Source organism: Aristolochia californica, unplaced genomic scaffold (genome assembly GCF_029961685.1).
Source record: "Aristolochia californica isolate CCGP_79_NKW_82.1479 unplaced genomic scaffold, dmAriCali1.0.hap1 SCAF_16, whole genome shotgun sequence".
NCBI classification, from domain to species: domain Eukaryota; kingdom Viridiplantae; phylum Streptophyta; class Magnoliopsida; order Piperales; family Aristolochiaceae; genus Aristolochia; species Aristolochia californica.
In genome coordinates this window covers 495,267-511,167 of record NW_027181837.1, presented here as the reverse complement: position 1 = coordinate 511,167, position 15,901 = coordinate 495,267, and the positions used below count along the sequence as shown (strand labels likewise).

The 15,901-nt window shown below is 35.9% G+C and overlaps 1 protein-coding gene and 1 long non-coding RNA gene across 3 annotated transcripts; both read left to right on the top strand.

Annotated features, from left to right (window-relative positions):
- The first annotated feature begins 3,486 nt into the window (after positions 1 to 3,486).
- LOC137953267 (COMPASS-like H3K4 histone methylase component WDR5A) lies at positions 3,487 to 7,138 on the top strand. The gene is made up of 2 exons (XM_068800587.1): positions 3,487 to 4,372; positions 6,464 to 7,138. Exons 1-2 carry the CDS (start codon positions 3,686 to 3,688, stop codon positions 6,755 to 6,757), a joined length of 981 nt encoding a protein of 326 aa, XP_068656688.1. The 5' UTR covers positions 3,487 to 3,685; the 3' UTR covers positions 6,758 to 7,138.
- Positions 7,139 to 7,929: 791 nt separating this feature from the next.
- LOC137953999 (uncharacterized) lies at positions 7,930 to 8,859 on the top strand. 2 transcript variants are annotated; one of them, XR_011112465.1, is made up of 3 exons: positions 7,930 to 8,029; positions 8,415 to 8,473; positions 8,616 to 8,859. It is a non-coding gene; the product is annotated as an uncharacterized lncRNA (long non-coding RNA). The 2 variants fall into 2 exon arrangements; XR_011112466.1 differs by having other exon boundaries at positions 8,573 to 8,859.
- The last annotated feature ends 7,042 nt before the right edge of the window (positions 8,860 to 15,901 follow it).

The window sequence follows — 15,901 nt, the reverse complement described above, 5'->3', positions numbered from 1 at the left end:
TTAATAAGAGAGAGAAAGTGAAGTGCGGAGCTCAAATGCTCTCGAGATAAATCTCTTATGGAGGTTGGCTGCCTAATGACCTTATCAAAGGTTACTCACCAAAAAGGCCCAAGCCAAAGTGTAAATTGTATTGCTTCGCTCTTGGAGCATAAAATTTAGAGACCCAACTCTTCTAATGGACTTAATCTCCTAAGACTGTTGAGACTTCTCTTAGTGTCATCCTAAATTGTCCTATTGCAAATCTACCACTACTGATACTCTTATTCTAACAAGACTCTTGGAACTTATACTCGACTTCCCCTCTTGCTACTTTACCTCACTGGGCCAATGTAGAGGCAGCTCCATTCCACATGACTTGTCTCCTTGATCTGTAACATGAGTTCCTAACAAGTTGGCCCTGGCTCCTCCAATGCTGAGGTAATAACCTTGGCATCCTCTAGTGCGGACGATGTAGGCTTGGGGAACTCTTGGTCGGACTTAGACTCACTTGGTGGCGGTGAGGCAGCCAACTCAAGAATGAGGACTACTGCCTCCAGGAAATACCAACATCCTCCACTTGTTGAACAGGTGGAAGTTGCTCCAATGTGGTATCGGTGGATAAAAGAGAAACCCACCTATGGTTGGTCCTTTCCACCTTTTTGTTTCTCATTTTGCTTGAAAGAAAAAAACAAAAAACAAAACATAAGGAACACATCACAATAAATATAACATATTAAAGGTTATTTACAATACTATGTTTATTGACTTAAGTTACTAGGATACATGCTTTTATATCACTATGTTATAGGGGATTCAACTGCCACCAGTAGAGTATGTTACAGTATGGGTATTCACTATCTTCCTCTAAAGTCTCTTGTATTTCTTCATGCAACCCAAAATTGTTATATAATTGCCTTCCAACTAGGTTTGTTATTGTTGAAGAACAAATATGGCAGAGTCTTACATGACTCTCACAATAAGAAGTCTTACAAAACCACAATTATTATGGAATGAGGTCTCACAGAAGAGTTTCAGTTTAAAGGTGTTTTATTTATGCTAGTCTTTTATTTATGTTGATTTATTTAATTATGTTAGGACTTATCTTTAAGTGTTAAAGTTTGGGTGTAATTGGGACAAGGATAGTTTAATTGTAATTGGATTCTACTACTTTCTTCTATTATAAATAGAGGTTCATGTACTCTGATTACATCAAGTCAATAAAGTATTTCTCTTTTCCATAAATTCAACATAGTATCAAAGCAGGTTCTGTGAGTTGACTTGGTCAACCCACAGAGATAATGTGATCCTTTCCTAATCTATTAACTCTAGCAGTTTAGGTTCACATCTATTTTTTTTTTCTTATTAGTCCTTATACCCGTTGTTTACTTTGAGATTTTACCTCTATATTGAGCTTTTCATATTGCATATTATATATTAATGGAAATATATTAGAGTCTAATTTCTAAATCAAAACTAATTTTGGCAATCAGATTTTTATACAAAAAACAATCGATATTTTAAGCAGCAGAGGTTTGACTGCAAGAGAGGTTCGAGTAGCAGCAGAAAATTTCAACTTTTGAGCCATTTTATGTTATCAAGAACGAGACTTTATATGGAGAATTATATATCAAAAGAAAGATCTGTAAGTCTATTTTCTTATTTATTCAACCAATTCTAGATCTGAGTTCTCTATATGGAGATATTGATCTTGGAAGAGTCAATGGTTATGCTGACAAAAGGGAAATAGTACTTAGTTTGGCTAGATTACAGAGACCGAAATCTATCAGATTATTTATCTCAAAATAAGTATAATTTATGAAGAGATTTTATACTTGGATGAAAGGTATTTAAGCCTAGTTTTATAAGGATAAATTTTCATGTCAATGTGGTCTATATTTAAGGATATATTCACATAAGAAGAATCAAAGATCATGTTGAAATCCTGTTGCATTGAAAAATCTGAATTTAAGCCGAATTTTTTGCGCCACTTTTTGAGTTGCTGTTATTGATCAACTATATTAGGAAAATATCTCACTTACCCATTTTTGGGTTACCTTTCTCCTACAATCTTTTATTTTATTTTCACATACCTCTATGGGCCAACCTCTTGTGTGTTGCTTCGGTTGGTTTACCTTTATATATATATATATATATATATATATATATATATAAGTGTTTTAAGTCCATTGAGACTTTTTATATGTATTCGTGAGTCTTTTACCGCCATCTTGTGAATGATAGGCATTACCCACTTATCCCCCATTTCTACATTTGAGAGTCAGTGCCCAGGTTGGGACACTGTGATGGAGGAACTTATTACTACATCTATGTTATTTGGTTCAAGTTGGGATCACTGTCATTACCTCCCAGCTTGAGGGAGAGAAGTAGAAGAAGAATTACAAGAAAGATGTATTTTTTTCCATATGTTGTGGTAAGTTTTATGTGACCAAAATATTAGAGAAAGAGACTAAGTTTTTGCATCTATGAAAAATTGTATTTGTCAAGAATTTTTTTTAGCAAAAGAAAATTGAAGACCAAAAATCTTTTTTATTGCAAACAGAAGGCATAAACTCCACCTTGAGGGGGAGTGTCGAAGAACAAATATGGAAGAGTCTTACATGACTCTTACAATAAGAAGTCTTATAGAGCCAAAATTATTATGGAAGGAGGTTTCACAAAAGAGTTTCAATTTAAAGGTGTTTTAGTTATGCTAGTCTTCTATTTATAATTATGCTAAGACTTATCTTTTAAGTGTTAGAGTTTGGGTGTAATTGGGATAAAAGTAGTTTAATTGTAATTGGACAATATTACATTCCTCTATTATAAATCAAGGTTCATATACTCTGATTACATCAAGTTAATGAAGTATTTCTCTTTTCCATAAATTCAACAACTATTTAATACTAGAATGGCTAGCTGAGATTAGGAGGCAATTAGAAGAAAAAAAACAAGTGTTATTGACCTACTCATGACCACCAGGATATTACAGATCCATTGATGCTAAATCAAATAGTTTTATTGGCTTGAATCAGATTATTGGATCTAAGGCATATATTTGATGAAGTATTAGCAAAATGGCTCATATCATAGAGGAAAATATCAAGAAGAACAAATTCATTATCCCATAACTTGCTACACTGGGAATCTCTAAAGCATGTCTAATCTGCAGGTTGTCCTTGCCCCTTCAACTCACATTGAGCTACCTTGCAAATTATAGTGTAAAAATATCCCTCCTCTCTTAGTTACAATAATGCCCTTATATATCGATTTTGTTTCATTTAATAAATGGGTAAATGGAAAAAATTATCTGATTATATATATGATAATTTTTTATTTAATTTATTTTACAAAAGACGGACAAAAAATCAGTGTTGGATAAAATTGACACCCTACATAGCGTAAGTGGTACTAGTAGGCATGTGAAATTGGCCCACCAATCAGGCCCATGAACGGTATTTGTAGGCTGTAGCAAAGTAGCAGCCGGGTCTTTCCCTCCAATCTCCCTCCAGCTCTTGCCTTCGTTGTACAGTTTGACAGAGAAGCAGGAAACTGAGGTTACAAACGGAGAGAATCAATCCGCTGCAGAGGGGAGTATACTCTACTTCGACTTTCACAATCTCCTATGAAGTAAGGAAATTAATCAATCATTGACTGTACAGTCCCTCCCTTCGGCTTTCCTTCAGAAACCCATTTCCAGACGCGTCCCATGGCATCTTCCGTAACCCACATCGATGACCGTTCAGTGGAGTCCTCTGACGTAGTTGAGCCCTTGATCCCTCCTTACAAGTTCAACCAAACCCTATCCGGGCATAAGCGCGCCGTCTCCGCCGTTAAATTCTCGTCCGATGGCTCTCTTCTTGGCAGTGCCTCCGCTGACAGGACGGTGCGCATCTGGTCCCCTACCACATTCTCTCTCTTGCAAGAGCTTCACGGCCACACTGACGGAGTATCCGATTTCGCCTTCTCCTCTGACTCACGTTACGTTGCTTCCGCCTCTGACGACAGGACTGTCCGCATATTCGACTCTCACACAGGGACCCTCGTCAAAACCCTTCATGGCCACACCAACTACGTCTTCTGCGTGAACTTCAATCCCCAGTCTAATATGATTGCTTCGGGCTCGTTTGACGAGACTGTTAGGGTTTGGGATGTAAAGACTGGCAAGTGTTTGAAGGTCCTGCCCGCGCACTCGGACCCTGTGACGGCGGTTAACTTTAATCGGGATGGATCGTTGATTGTGTCAAGTAGTTATGATGGCTTGTGCCGAATTTGGGATGCCTCGACTGGGCATTGTTTGAAGACTTTGATTGATGATGAAAACCCACCGGTGTCATTCGTTAAGTTTTCGCCCAATGGAAAGTATATTCTGGCTGGAACTTTGGATAATACTTTGGTAAGTTCGAATAGGCCTAAACACTTTACAGATGTGCTAAAACTATTTAAACGGTATTTTTATGATTTCTGCAGGAAACCTAGTTATATTCTTTATGTCTTTGTTATCTGTAAAAAGCGTTTTGGATCATATGTAGAAATGCTATACAATAGTGGAGTCTTAGGGTGTACCAGTAGGTTATCACAAACATCAAATGACTTGGAGCATCTGATTCTGGTTTTGATTGATTGGCTCCATCAAAGTGCAATGATAATTTTTTCCAATACTCTCGGAGGGATCAGATAATTATATGTTGCTTCTTCTACTGATATCAGATATTGAATTCCACCTTACGCATGTAAAATCAGGATAAAATTAGGGAAACTGCTGTCTGATTAGGTATTCATGAGCGACTTACTTTATGATGTGTACCCATCATGATATGGTAACTAAGGATGTTATACATGTAGTCAAGCAGATTCTGTTAGGTAATTGTCCACAAGCTAGTAGTTGTTTGACATATATCTACTAGGTTTATGGTGCGGAAAATGTTGAGAAAAATTGTTTATTTGTGACTAGCACACTCATGTTTTCAGGTCTATTGGGTGAAGTGATTTTTTTGTTTCTTTTTTCCCAAAATGTGATGCTTGACCCTTACTTGCAAAGTCTCCTTGTGTTTGTTCTACATCCTGTTACTTGATTTATATCCATCATTTTGTAGATTGGCAGCCCATGAGTGGGCTAGATTTACATTGCTATTAGGATTGATTAGTGGATGGAGAAAGTGTGCACCCTCAGAAAGAGAATATGAGTGAGAATTTCAGGGTGATCTATTTTCCGTGACTTGGAAGTACTTTATTTTTTTCTTGTGGTAGCGAATTGGCCGGTGTAGAGTCATTTGTTTGTTTTGAAGATTGATGATGAGAATCTCATGGTGATCTATTCTCCATGACTTGGATATTTTTGTTTTTAAATTGTGGTAGCAAATTGGCAAGTGTAGAGTTAGTTGTTAGTTTTGATGATTGATGATAACATCATACCGCCTCATTTCATTTAGACAATTCCACTGGAAAGAAATTCTTTCGTATACAGATTTGATCCACTTTCTCTCCTTTTAGACATGATAGTGAGATGCAATTGGCTAACATTTTCCTTGTGCAAGAAAAATGTACCCTTATCAAAAGAAACTCACCATCACCCACTTTCCATGCGAACTAAGTGATCCTATAAAAATGAAAAGTGGCAAGTTTGTTGCAGTCTTTCGATTCCAGTTGAGCTATAAAGAAAATCTGGAAAATAACCATATTTTTTTATTAATATTCTATTCTGGCGTTAAGTTGACTAGGACATTAGTATTAAGTTGGTACTAAAAAAAACTGCCAAAGTAATTCCCCATTTTGTATTTTTTGAGGAGCAATCTTCTTCTTCTCCTCTCTATATTGGAAACATTGCTGCATGGATTGGATCTTCTATTAATTAACAAGATCTGAGTTTATGTGGTTATGACTTTTACAGATATTAATTTTCTGTTTTTCCTCGTCTCTCTTCTCTTTTTTTATTTGTTCTTTTTTTCTGCTCATACATCTTTGTGTATAATTTTTATTTGCCATACCCTACTGGTGGAAGTGCCACTTCAAACACACAATAGCAAACACACAAAGTGCAACTACAAAAATGGGTTCACAGACTTATTTGAAAATTTTGTTGTTGTTTTTCTCATTGCGACTGAAGTATTTCTTTGCATTAGGATTATATTGACACTGTTTGTTAACCATTTGGAATTACTCTGCTGTTAAAAAAATCCATGGGGTATTTATTTATTATGAAAAGTTGGTGCATTGGTTTTGCTAGTTTCTATTTGGAGCATCTTACATGAAGGCAAATATAAACATGCTCGTTTCCACTTCTTATTTTCTTCTGTGGAACCATGCATTGTGCGACCTGTTTATGTTGTACATCTGGGCATTTGTCTAATCGCTCTGGTCCTATTTAATGATCATTCTACTGCAAGTCCAATTTCATATCTGCAACAAGTTTTTGGCAGGTTATTTTCATTATTTTTCAAGACGTCTATTTTTATAACTTCTTGCTCAATTATTTTAATGTTTGCAGAGGCTATGGAACTTTTCAACAGGAAAATGCCTGAAGACCTACAGGGGTCATGCCAATTCAAGGTTTTGTATCTCCTCGGCATTTTCCATAACAAATGGAAAATACATAGTTAGTGGTTCAGAAGATCATCGAGTCTACCTTTGGGATCTTCAGACTCGAAAAGTAGTGCAGAAATTAGAGGGTCACACTGATACTGTTATATCTGTTTCTTGTCACCCGACCCAGAATGTTATTGCATCTGGTGCCCTTGGTAATGACAAGACAATTAAGATCTGGATCCAGGACATGAATTAATGTGTTTTGTGGGTTTCCATCCTTTCATGATGCTTAGTTAGGGCAAAGCAACAAGTTTCTTCAGGGTCTGTTCTTTGTGCCATCTCGAGTGAAATGAGTTTTGTTCAAATTGAAGGTTTGTTATTCATGCGGCACTTCATGTACTCAAGTCTTCTCTCTAGATTCCGATGCAGACTTATTTACTGTATGATGTAGACTTATCTTAGAATGGTGACAGACTTGTTTACTGTATGATATGCTTACAGTAAAATTGTGAGAAATGTATCACCATTACATGATTTTGTGAACATCTTGAGTTTGAAATATAGTTTTGCTTGTGTAACAAAGACTGAAAAGAATGTGGTACTTTGAGCATGAAATGGAAGTTGGTTGCTTAGAACAGAGGGTACCTTTGAGTTCCAAGCACATATCCTTATGGGCCTCTCCTATGTGACATTAGTTTGTGTTAAAGCTATCTCAAAAATGACTAGCCGCTTTAAGAAAGACCTTTTCATCTGCTCTCTTGGCCTCAAATGTTGGAGAAGCCCTCACCAACTATGACCCATGGGACAAACTAAAGCTTTTGTAGATGATTTAAATATGTAATTGAGGTATTGTATGTGGCAAAGTGGTCTTGTTTGTTGCTATACTGATATATTATATTTAAAGTATAGTAATTTAATTTAATTATAAATATATTAGTATTTTTAAATTGTATAACATAAAATTTTATATGATTATGAATTAAATTAGTATTTTAAATAATTATCAACTTTCTAAGTAAATTAATTAAATAATCATAAAATAATATTTTCTTTTATATAATAAATATATTTACTCAAAATTAAACAATATGTACTCATAAATTATAAAATATTAAAGTTACTAATTCTAAAAATATTTATGTTACTTAATTAATTAATAAAAATATATCCATTAATATTTTTAAGATCAATGATAAAATTAATTATAAAAATAAATCAATGATAAAAAATAAAATAAAAACCAGAGAGAAAAGAAGAGGGAAGAGTAAGGAAGGGGAAAGAAAGAACCAAAGGGAAAGGTAAAATGGAAAGTGAATTTTTTTTGGAAACGTGAATTAGGAATTGTTTAAGAAATATTTCAGAAAGCCAAGGGGCAACAAGAGACTTCTATTGAAGAAATTGATTGAATACTGAGAATATATTCTCAAAAATTTGGTCAGAGCGAATCGTTGAAGGTTGACGTAAGATCAGAAAAACAAGCATGGGAGAGTACCGGAGCGTACGGAGCGGCGACGATTTGGGAATCCCGGTACATACTTTCCAAGATTCTCATGTCTTTCCTTTCTTACATCGCAATTGACCTTTCATCAAAATCGAGGGATTCCTCCACGTGAAACTTGTAATTAGCGTCTCTATCCATCCTCAATTTGCCGATCGCAGTTCACACTCTTCTGTTACCTCTGCTCGAAGAGTGAAATTGTAAAATCGCTCACCGTCCACTACTCTTGTCTTCTTCCTCGTGTTGACCAGTGCAGGAGAGTAAAAAATTCTCAATTAGTGAGTGAGCTCGAAGCTTCTCATGGTATCACGGTTGTTGGGTTATGTCGTTGTGGACTCTTTCTGTCATCTCTGCTCTGTTTAGTATAATGTGAAACGGTTGGGTAAAAGCTTTTTCATCACTGTGGTTTGTGCAGATTGCGACTTCTAGAAAACGTCCCTAGTCCCAAATGAGCGGAGAAAAAGCTTTTACAAGGTGAGGGTTAGCTATCTTAAAGAATGATGCATCGGACATGTTCGACAAAATGTCCCAGTAGCGGTGACTGAAGCTCTTCTCACTTTTGTTTACATTTAGGCAGTTGTGATGTTACCTCATGACGAGAAATCCTCCATTTCAGATGTTAAAGTCTGGCATGTTTCTCGCGGGAGCTAGCACCAGCGAACGGAAAAGCCAAAAATGGGTTACTTCCAGAGTATTATCAAAGGTGTGTTGTTACAGTACGGAAATTCTTGGTTACTGCTACTGCATATCTGCTCTCTAGTTGGTCGACTTAAAAGGAAAAAACTACTCTTCTTTTACTTGTGAATGTATCTAATGACAGTGAACTGTTCTCAGAGAAGGTCAGGCTTGTAAAACTACTCTTCTTTCTCTCTCATCAATCTGTTCAATCATCTAAATGACCCATTTGTGTTTATGTATATACCTTTTGAAGCATCATCACCCAGACCAGTCCCAACGTAAGTTTCTGGTGATCACAAAAGCTTGAGGTAGACCTTAGGTTGGAAAAAGACTGCCAGAATAAATTAAGAAGATCCTTGGTCTAGAAAACCTTAAAATTTGTAAAACCTACCCGAGCAAGAAAGATTCCTCTAACATGTAAATCATCTTATGTCTTCTTCTCTCTCTCTTAGGTACAAACATATCCAATAGATTTCATATTAGATCCTAAACATAAATAAACAATACGAGTTAGGCACCATATAGAATAGAAATATGTCAATATTATCAATATTTGGAAGTGACAAGTTGGTGGAATGATACATTATAAATATTTTCTTGGTTTTGATTGAGATGGGTTTGTGGGATTATCAAGCAAAGTATCCCTCCTAAGTCCCAACTACCTGTTTCCTGTGACATATAAACACAAAATCTAAAAGCAACATTAAAAGAGAAGATATTATGCTGAATGCTCTAATATTCAGAACCCTCTCTTTGTTTCTCTCTCCAGACCTGGTCAAAGGAAGTAGGAAACTTCATTTAGTCATTTGTGGGGATCCTCTCTTCACATGATTGGTGTTGATGAGAACATTAGAACATTCACCCTTTTTCTCTAATCTCAAGTGGGTTGCGTTAATCACCAATAAACCACATTTATCATATATTGATTTGCAGGTATTTGACATGTGGGGATTTATTACATTCTCTACCAGCTCAAGATAACGAGGAGTCGAGTACATGTGCACAAATAAGAAGGCTACAGGGAGAGAACCGTATCTTTTATAATACTCTTGATCACAAGTACCCCTCTCCTCCTCCTTTCATGGATTTCTAGAATCATTCATGGTGTCTGCAACCTTTGCATCGTCAAAATTAAGGTTCATCTTTTCGAACGAAGTGGTCAAACATTTCAAAGTCTGATCCGGATTGGGTATTATGATAATCAGCTTTGCTTCGGTCGATCAGTCGGTGTTTCCAAAACCCAAATTAAGTCAGGACAAAAACCGAGTCTAACTCCACTAGTTATGTTGAAGACCAGTTCGCCACCCCCGAATTGAACTGACCTCCCTCGTGTCATCTGCAAATTGGACAAACCAGAGAAGAGAGAGGGAGATGGGAGTGATTTGAGCGTGAGAGTGGGAGTCATGACTCGTGTGGGAAATCAATGGAAATAATGGGTTTGGAGTGATTAGCGTGATTAACAATGTGTTAGAGTGATATAATATAGTAATAATACGTGCAAAGCTGAATAGAAAGGTGGTGAGGGGGAGAGAGAGAGAGAGAGATAGAGATAGAGAGAGAGAGAGAGAGTGCTTGGTTTCTTCCGCCTGTAGTAATGTCCCTTGTCCGTATCCTATTTAAATAAATCAATCTCATTATACTTCGACAGCACCATCTCTCCATATTTGTCCTTCTCACATATCTAATACAAACAATTTCCACCAACCAAATCTTCCGAGCTGGCCACCCTTGGAAGCTTCAATTTAAAACGGGTTGTAGGCAATAAATTAGCCTGTAACCCAGTCGACAACGTCACAAAAATATAATCTGTTGATAGTCATGTTTTAGTTTTTAATCACACCAGCAATCACGAGAAGGGCTTTTCAAAGATGCCCTCCTTTTGTGTTTGAAAAAAATGATTAATAGTCTAAGTTTCCATGGACAGAGCTGGAGATAGTGAAAATCCCAGAAACTTTGGACTAATAATTGAAAACTCTCTGTAGAGATTTGCAGAAGAGCCTGGCCAAATTTTACGACTGCCAGTACCTCCTCACCTATTTGCTCTTCAATACTGAAGGTGTCATCGTCAAGGCTCAGCCACGAGGTTCATGACAAGGTAGTTTACCAGCAGTCACACTGGTTCTCAACGCCTTTTTTGAGAAAAATGGAAGATGAGTTGAGATTATAATAGAACTGGACATTGATTCTTCCTTTAAATTGAATAGCAGGAGATGCTGTCCAGTAATGCAAGGGATACTTGGTTTCCCACAAGGGAGACCGTAGTGGTCTGTGAGTGTACTTCTTCCATGATTTGTACCATCTTTTCTCATCAAATTAAGAGCAATAAAACTGTGATCAAGTTACTCCTTTGTTCCAAAGAAAAAAACAGTCTACCGTAGGTTAGGCAGACAGTGGAAAGAGTAGCTTCCAGCGAGAATGTCAATGGGTACAGCCACAACCCAGTAAACTTCTAAATCCCTGTCTTCCAGAGACATTTTTTAAACATTTTTTCCTCTCCCAATGAAGACAAATCCCTAGTTGCTATCACTCTATAATTGAATGAGATTAGATCAGCTGCTATATTAATTTTTTAATTAAACAGACCAGGAACTTTCGTTCTAACCTCTGATCCATATTGGACAGCATTGGGACCCACTGGTGGGTGTTGCCTCTCGTGAAGGCACTTGGGGTTTACAAGCCAAAGACAGGTTCAAGCAGAAGCTGCAGTGCTTCGTCTACCTCTGAACCATCCAAGCAAAAACCCTAGTTTAATTTTAGGAGTACGATTCAAAACAGCACTACCTAAAGCTGAATGTAGCTTACATGAGTTGCATTCTTGTTTTTTGGTGGTTAAGAGAGGAGCAAACAAACTAAACAACCAGGCGTATTCATATGGATTATAGAGGTTACAAAATTATTATCAAGTCATTCCTAAAATCTAATTTGTACTAACCTAAACACAAGAAGAAAAAATTCAGCTAAAATGGGATTAAAGTAGTGAGAACGTGCTCCTTGCTTCTCTGTGATATTGTTCCATTATCCTTCCCAACAAAGCCCAGCTTCCCAGTTGAAATTTCTAATCCATTCCAGTGAAGGGTAGTTAAGTGTTGATTGAAATGACAAGCCACATTCAGAAGCGAGGGACGGGGAGAAATAAGTAAGGCTCTGGGAATGGACCATGAAGAGAGAAAGGTAGGTTCTTTGCTTGAACTAAGTCTCTCTTGGTGGTCCCAAGAAGGTCTGGGAATGAGACTTGGTGATGGTGAATCAGTGTGGAAACGGGTGAGCTACTGAGAAACATTTACACGCCACTGGTCCGTCCTGCTAAGACCATTTACTCCCAATGGAGTGCTCGTCTAGACAACTAGGGATTTGAGGGGAGATCTGATTTTTGGTTGGCATTAAATATGACTATGTCATGAATGATTGGGCATCTTTTGTTGAATTGGAAGCTTCAATATTTTACTTCCTCCAGAGTAGGTAATGGAAAATAATCATTTTAACTATTCAAGATGTGTTTGTGTCAAAGAAAATCAATGGAAAAAAAAAAAAAAACTATAAGCAAATGCCATTTTTATTCGACAATTTTTATTTTTTTTCAGCATTTGTGCAGGTAACTGATTGTAAGATGTGAACAATTTTTCGTCTTCGATCCTCTTGTCCCAAAAAAATAAAAATAAAAAAGAGTTAAAGAAAGTAACTTCCTTATTGTTCTAATCGAAACAACAGAGTGTCTCAAGGCAAATGCAAGAAATCCGATCAAAGTGAATTTGTTTTCTAACAGAAGAACTGGTAAGAAAGAGTTAATTTTTTTCTTTCTTGTGATGGCATTAAACAAGAGATTTACTCATGCTTTTGGCAATCTCTTAATATATTTTTAAATTTTATTTAATTACTTTAAATTAAAAAATAAATCTTCTTAGTATGATATTTATTAAAACATTGTTAAGAGATTACGAATTCCTGAAGGGAAATATGAACTCGATAGAAAGCGGTTGGCAAATTATCTTATTTGTCTTGAAATATTGTTCCAAAATTCCAAAAAAAAAAAAATGATTCTAATTGAAACTTTCAAAATAAGCTGAAACATACAAACGTTTATCATTATTTTGTTTATTATATATCGATATGGGCAATAGTTGGTAGCTTAGGTGTTCTCTATCTACCCAAATGGTTCTAATTCTCTAGGTAGGTAATTTCTTCCTATGTGCATGTTCGAGTAAGTTAGTTGCATATCAATATGGGGCAATAGTTGGTAGCTTAGGTGCTCTCTATCTACCCAAAATGGTTCCAATTCTCTAGGTAGGTAATTTCTTCCTACGTGCATGTGCATGTTGCATAAAAAATCAAATCACCTAGAGAATGATAAAATAAATGTATCATGTGATTCACATTCCATAAAAGGGAAGTATTTTGATGGATGTTTACCTTGTAGCAAAGGGAAAAAACCTAAAATATTAATCTAAAAATACCTTAGTTGTGATTGAGAATGACAAAATGCTACAATTTGTCATTTTTTTTAAAAGTTGAAGTTGATACTTTTGGTGATGTCAGTTTTGCCACATCTTTCAACCTAAAATATTAACTTGTTTTTTTGTGAAAGACATTGTGTTGGGTTGCTTTCATTTTGCGTAATTGTAACACATCATAGAGCATGATACTTAATCTAGGACCATAGGAAAATGAAGTGACGGAAAAATCAATTTTCTTTGGAAAAACTTCATTCGACCGGTTTTCTTGCTTTTCTGCCATAAGAAAAATTAGTTATAGTATTTGTGTATACACTAGAAATTAACTAATTTTTATTAACATAAAAATAATAAGGTTGAAGTAAGAATTAAGTAATCAAAAGTTATTTTAGTGTTTATTTATTTATATATTTATTATAATTTCCTATTGGAAAAATAGAAAACTCATTTTCCTATCCTTATATATATTGCTTAAAACTAGAGGAATCAAGAGGATAGTGTAAAAAAAATTCCTGAAAAAATTTTCGTCAACAATTTTTTTTTTAGCAGTTTTTCCTATACTTTCTAGGTGACATAAACACACCCTCATATGTACCAATTGTGTCTAAGAACATCAATTCGATCTCTCTTTTTCTCATCTTTCTTTGAACTTTTTCACGTTCGTTTTTTGCACTACTTTACGTGTAATTTTTTTTTATCATATCAGCCCAATCCTTGCTAAAAAATATGGTTCACATGGAAGCAATCAAATCGTTACTAGATGTGAGACTAAAATGGGAAATGAAATGAGAAATGAAAACATGCAAGACATAGAACACTTAAAAAGATATTAGAAAATGTGAAAAAATCTATTAATTGTTAAGGAAATGCTTAATAAACCATTTAGATACATGTATGGTCAGATAAGTATCAAAACAAAGTTCATTAATATAGTAAGTTATTTAAACAAATGATTAAAGAGAAATTCTGGTTGATTCATTATTAAATAAACTTAAAATAACGAGTCAAGGATAATCATTTTAAATTATTTCTTACACTACCCACTTGAATAAAATATATTTTATATCCTATTATTTTGAGTAAATATACAAATATAGAAGGTTTACCATTTTTTTTAAAATTAAAACTTTTAAAAAAGTTATTCAAAAGTATTTAAAATATTTCTCATAAAATTTAGGAAGGATATTGATTTGGTATCAAAAGCAAATTTCAAAATTCTCATAGAGTGATGCTACTATACATAATAAAAAAAAAAATTACCCATGAAATGGTAGAAAATGTGCAGTCCACATGACTTCCTCTTATTGCTACCTTGCTAGATGTTTTTCTTTTTCGTTTTAAAGAGGAGGAAGGAGGCGAGAGAGGGAAGGGAAGCCTCCCTCCTCCCTTCCCACAGGTAGAAGTCGAGGAGGGAGAGACCGAACCCATCCTTTGCTTTCCCTAGCTTCACTTTCTTTATTTTTATTCTTTTTTTCACTAACTATTTTTTGGAATAATAATGGTCAAATTCTCATTTTCTTTTCTTTTCGATGGGGTTCCAAAGAAACCGCATGGAACATAAAGGTAATACTTCCCTATTGATTAATACAATTGGTTGAAGAAAGATGATAATCAAGGCTCCAGTTAGTTTTATACTTTGCCCTTGAGATTAGATCAAGCATTTATATGAGTTCATATGAATGAATGATTCCAATTCTTTCTCCCAAATCCATGCATTGAATTGCAAACTATATCAGTCAAGCTTTTAAATAAAGGCTCGCCTATAAAGGTTAATAAAGACTGATACATGATTTGGCATTAGAAGATACGGCTTACAGAGCCAAAACAAATTGAAATTTTCAGGCACCGGGACCTGATACATTGTACTACTCCTCCGTCGTCGTCCCAACCGGCTCCTCCTTGCTTTACATGTATTTCCGACTAGTATACCGGTCTCCTTTGCCGAAGCGTCAACTACCCATCAATCTCTAATCTATCTTTGGAATTCGACTGAGATGAATTCGGAACCCTTAATGGGTTCTCAGTGACCGGCCGGAGTATGGAGACAGGGTGAGGAGGGTAATGAAAATATAACCTTGTCATTGGACAGAAAAACCCAACCCCAAACCTCACCCAATAACCCTAACTGTTTCTATCCCCAATCGAGGCAGGAACTGAGTATATCGGTTAATAAATGCTACTATTCGTTATCGCGCTGTTAATACAGCTTCCACAGGCGAAACTTGATCGAATTTGGGGCACCACCCAGTTCTCCTACGACTACTGTAGTTGGACTCCGCCGCCGTCCACCCCGACCAGCTTCACTTGCCTTCACACATCATTCCGAAAGCTCCGTCTCCTCCCTTGAAAGAGTCAAGTGCCCATTAATTCATTAATCTCAGCTCCATCATTAGAATTAGAAAACTGGAAAAGAAAAAGAAATAAACTCTGGTTTTGAATATTCTAAATCCTTTGCTCGAGAGTTGACGGATTGCGAAATAAAACAATCCAATTTTTATTTTTATTTTTATTTTTCTGAATTGAAAATATCTCCATCAGTGACAATTTGGAATTTTTTCACGTAAAAACATGCGCTGACGGCGTCTCGCGTAAGCAGCCAACCCCGTGTCGGAAAAGTTTATTTAATGGAGGTATCATTAGAACAGCAGTAACAGAAAAAAAAAAGAGGCGCGAGACGTTCACACGTGCGAGGGTTTGTCTTCGACCCTACGGCCATTTCCGCTATAAAAACAGCACCAAGTGCAGCTTTCCGTTCTCACTTTGGAACAACAGAAGA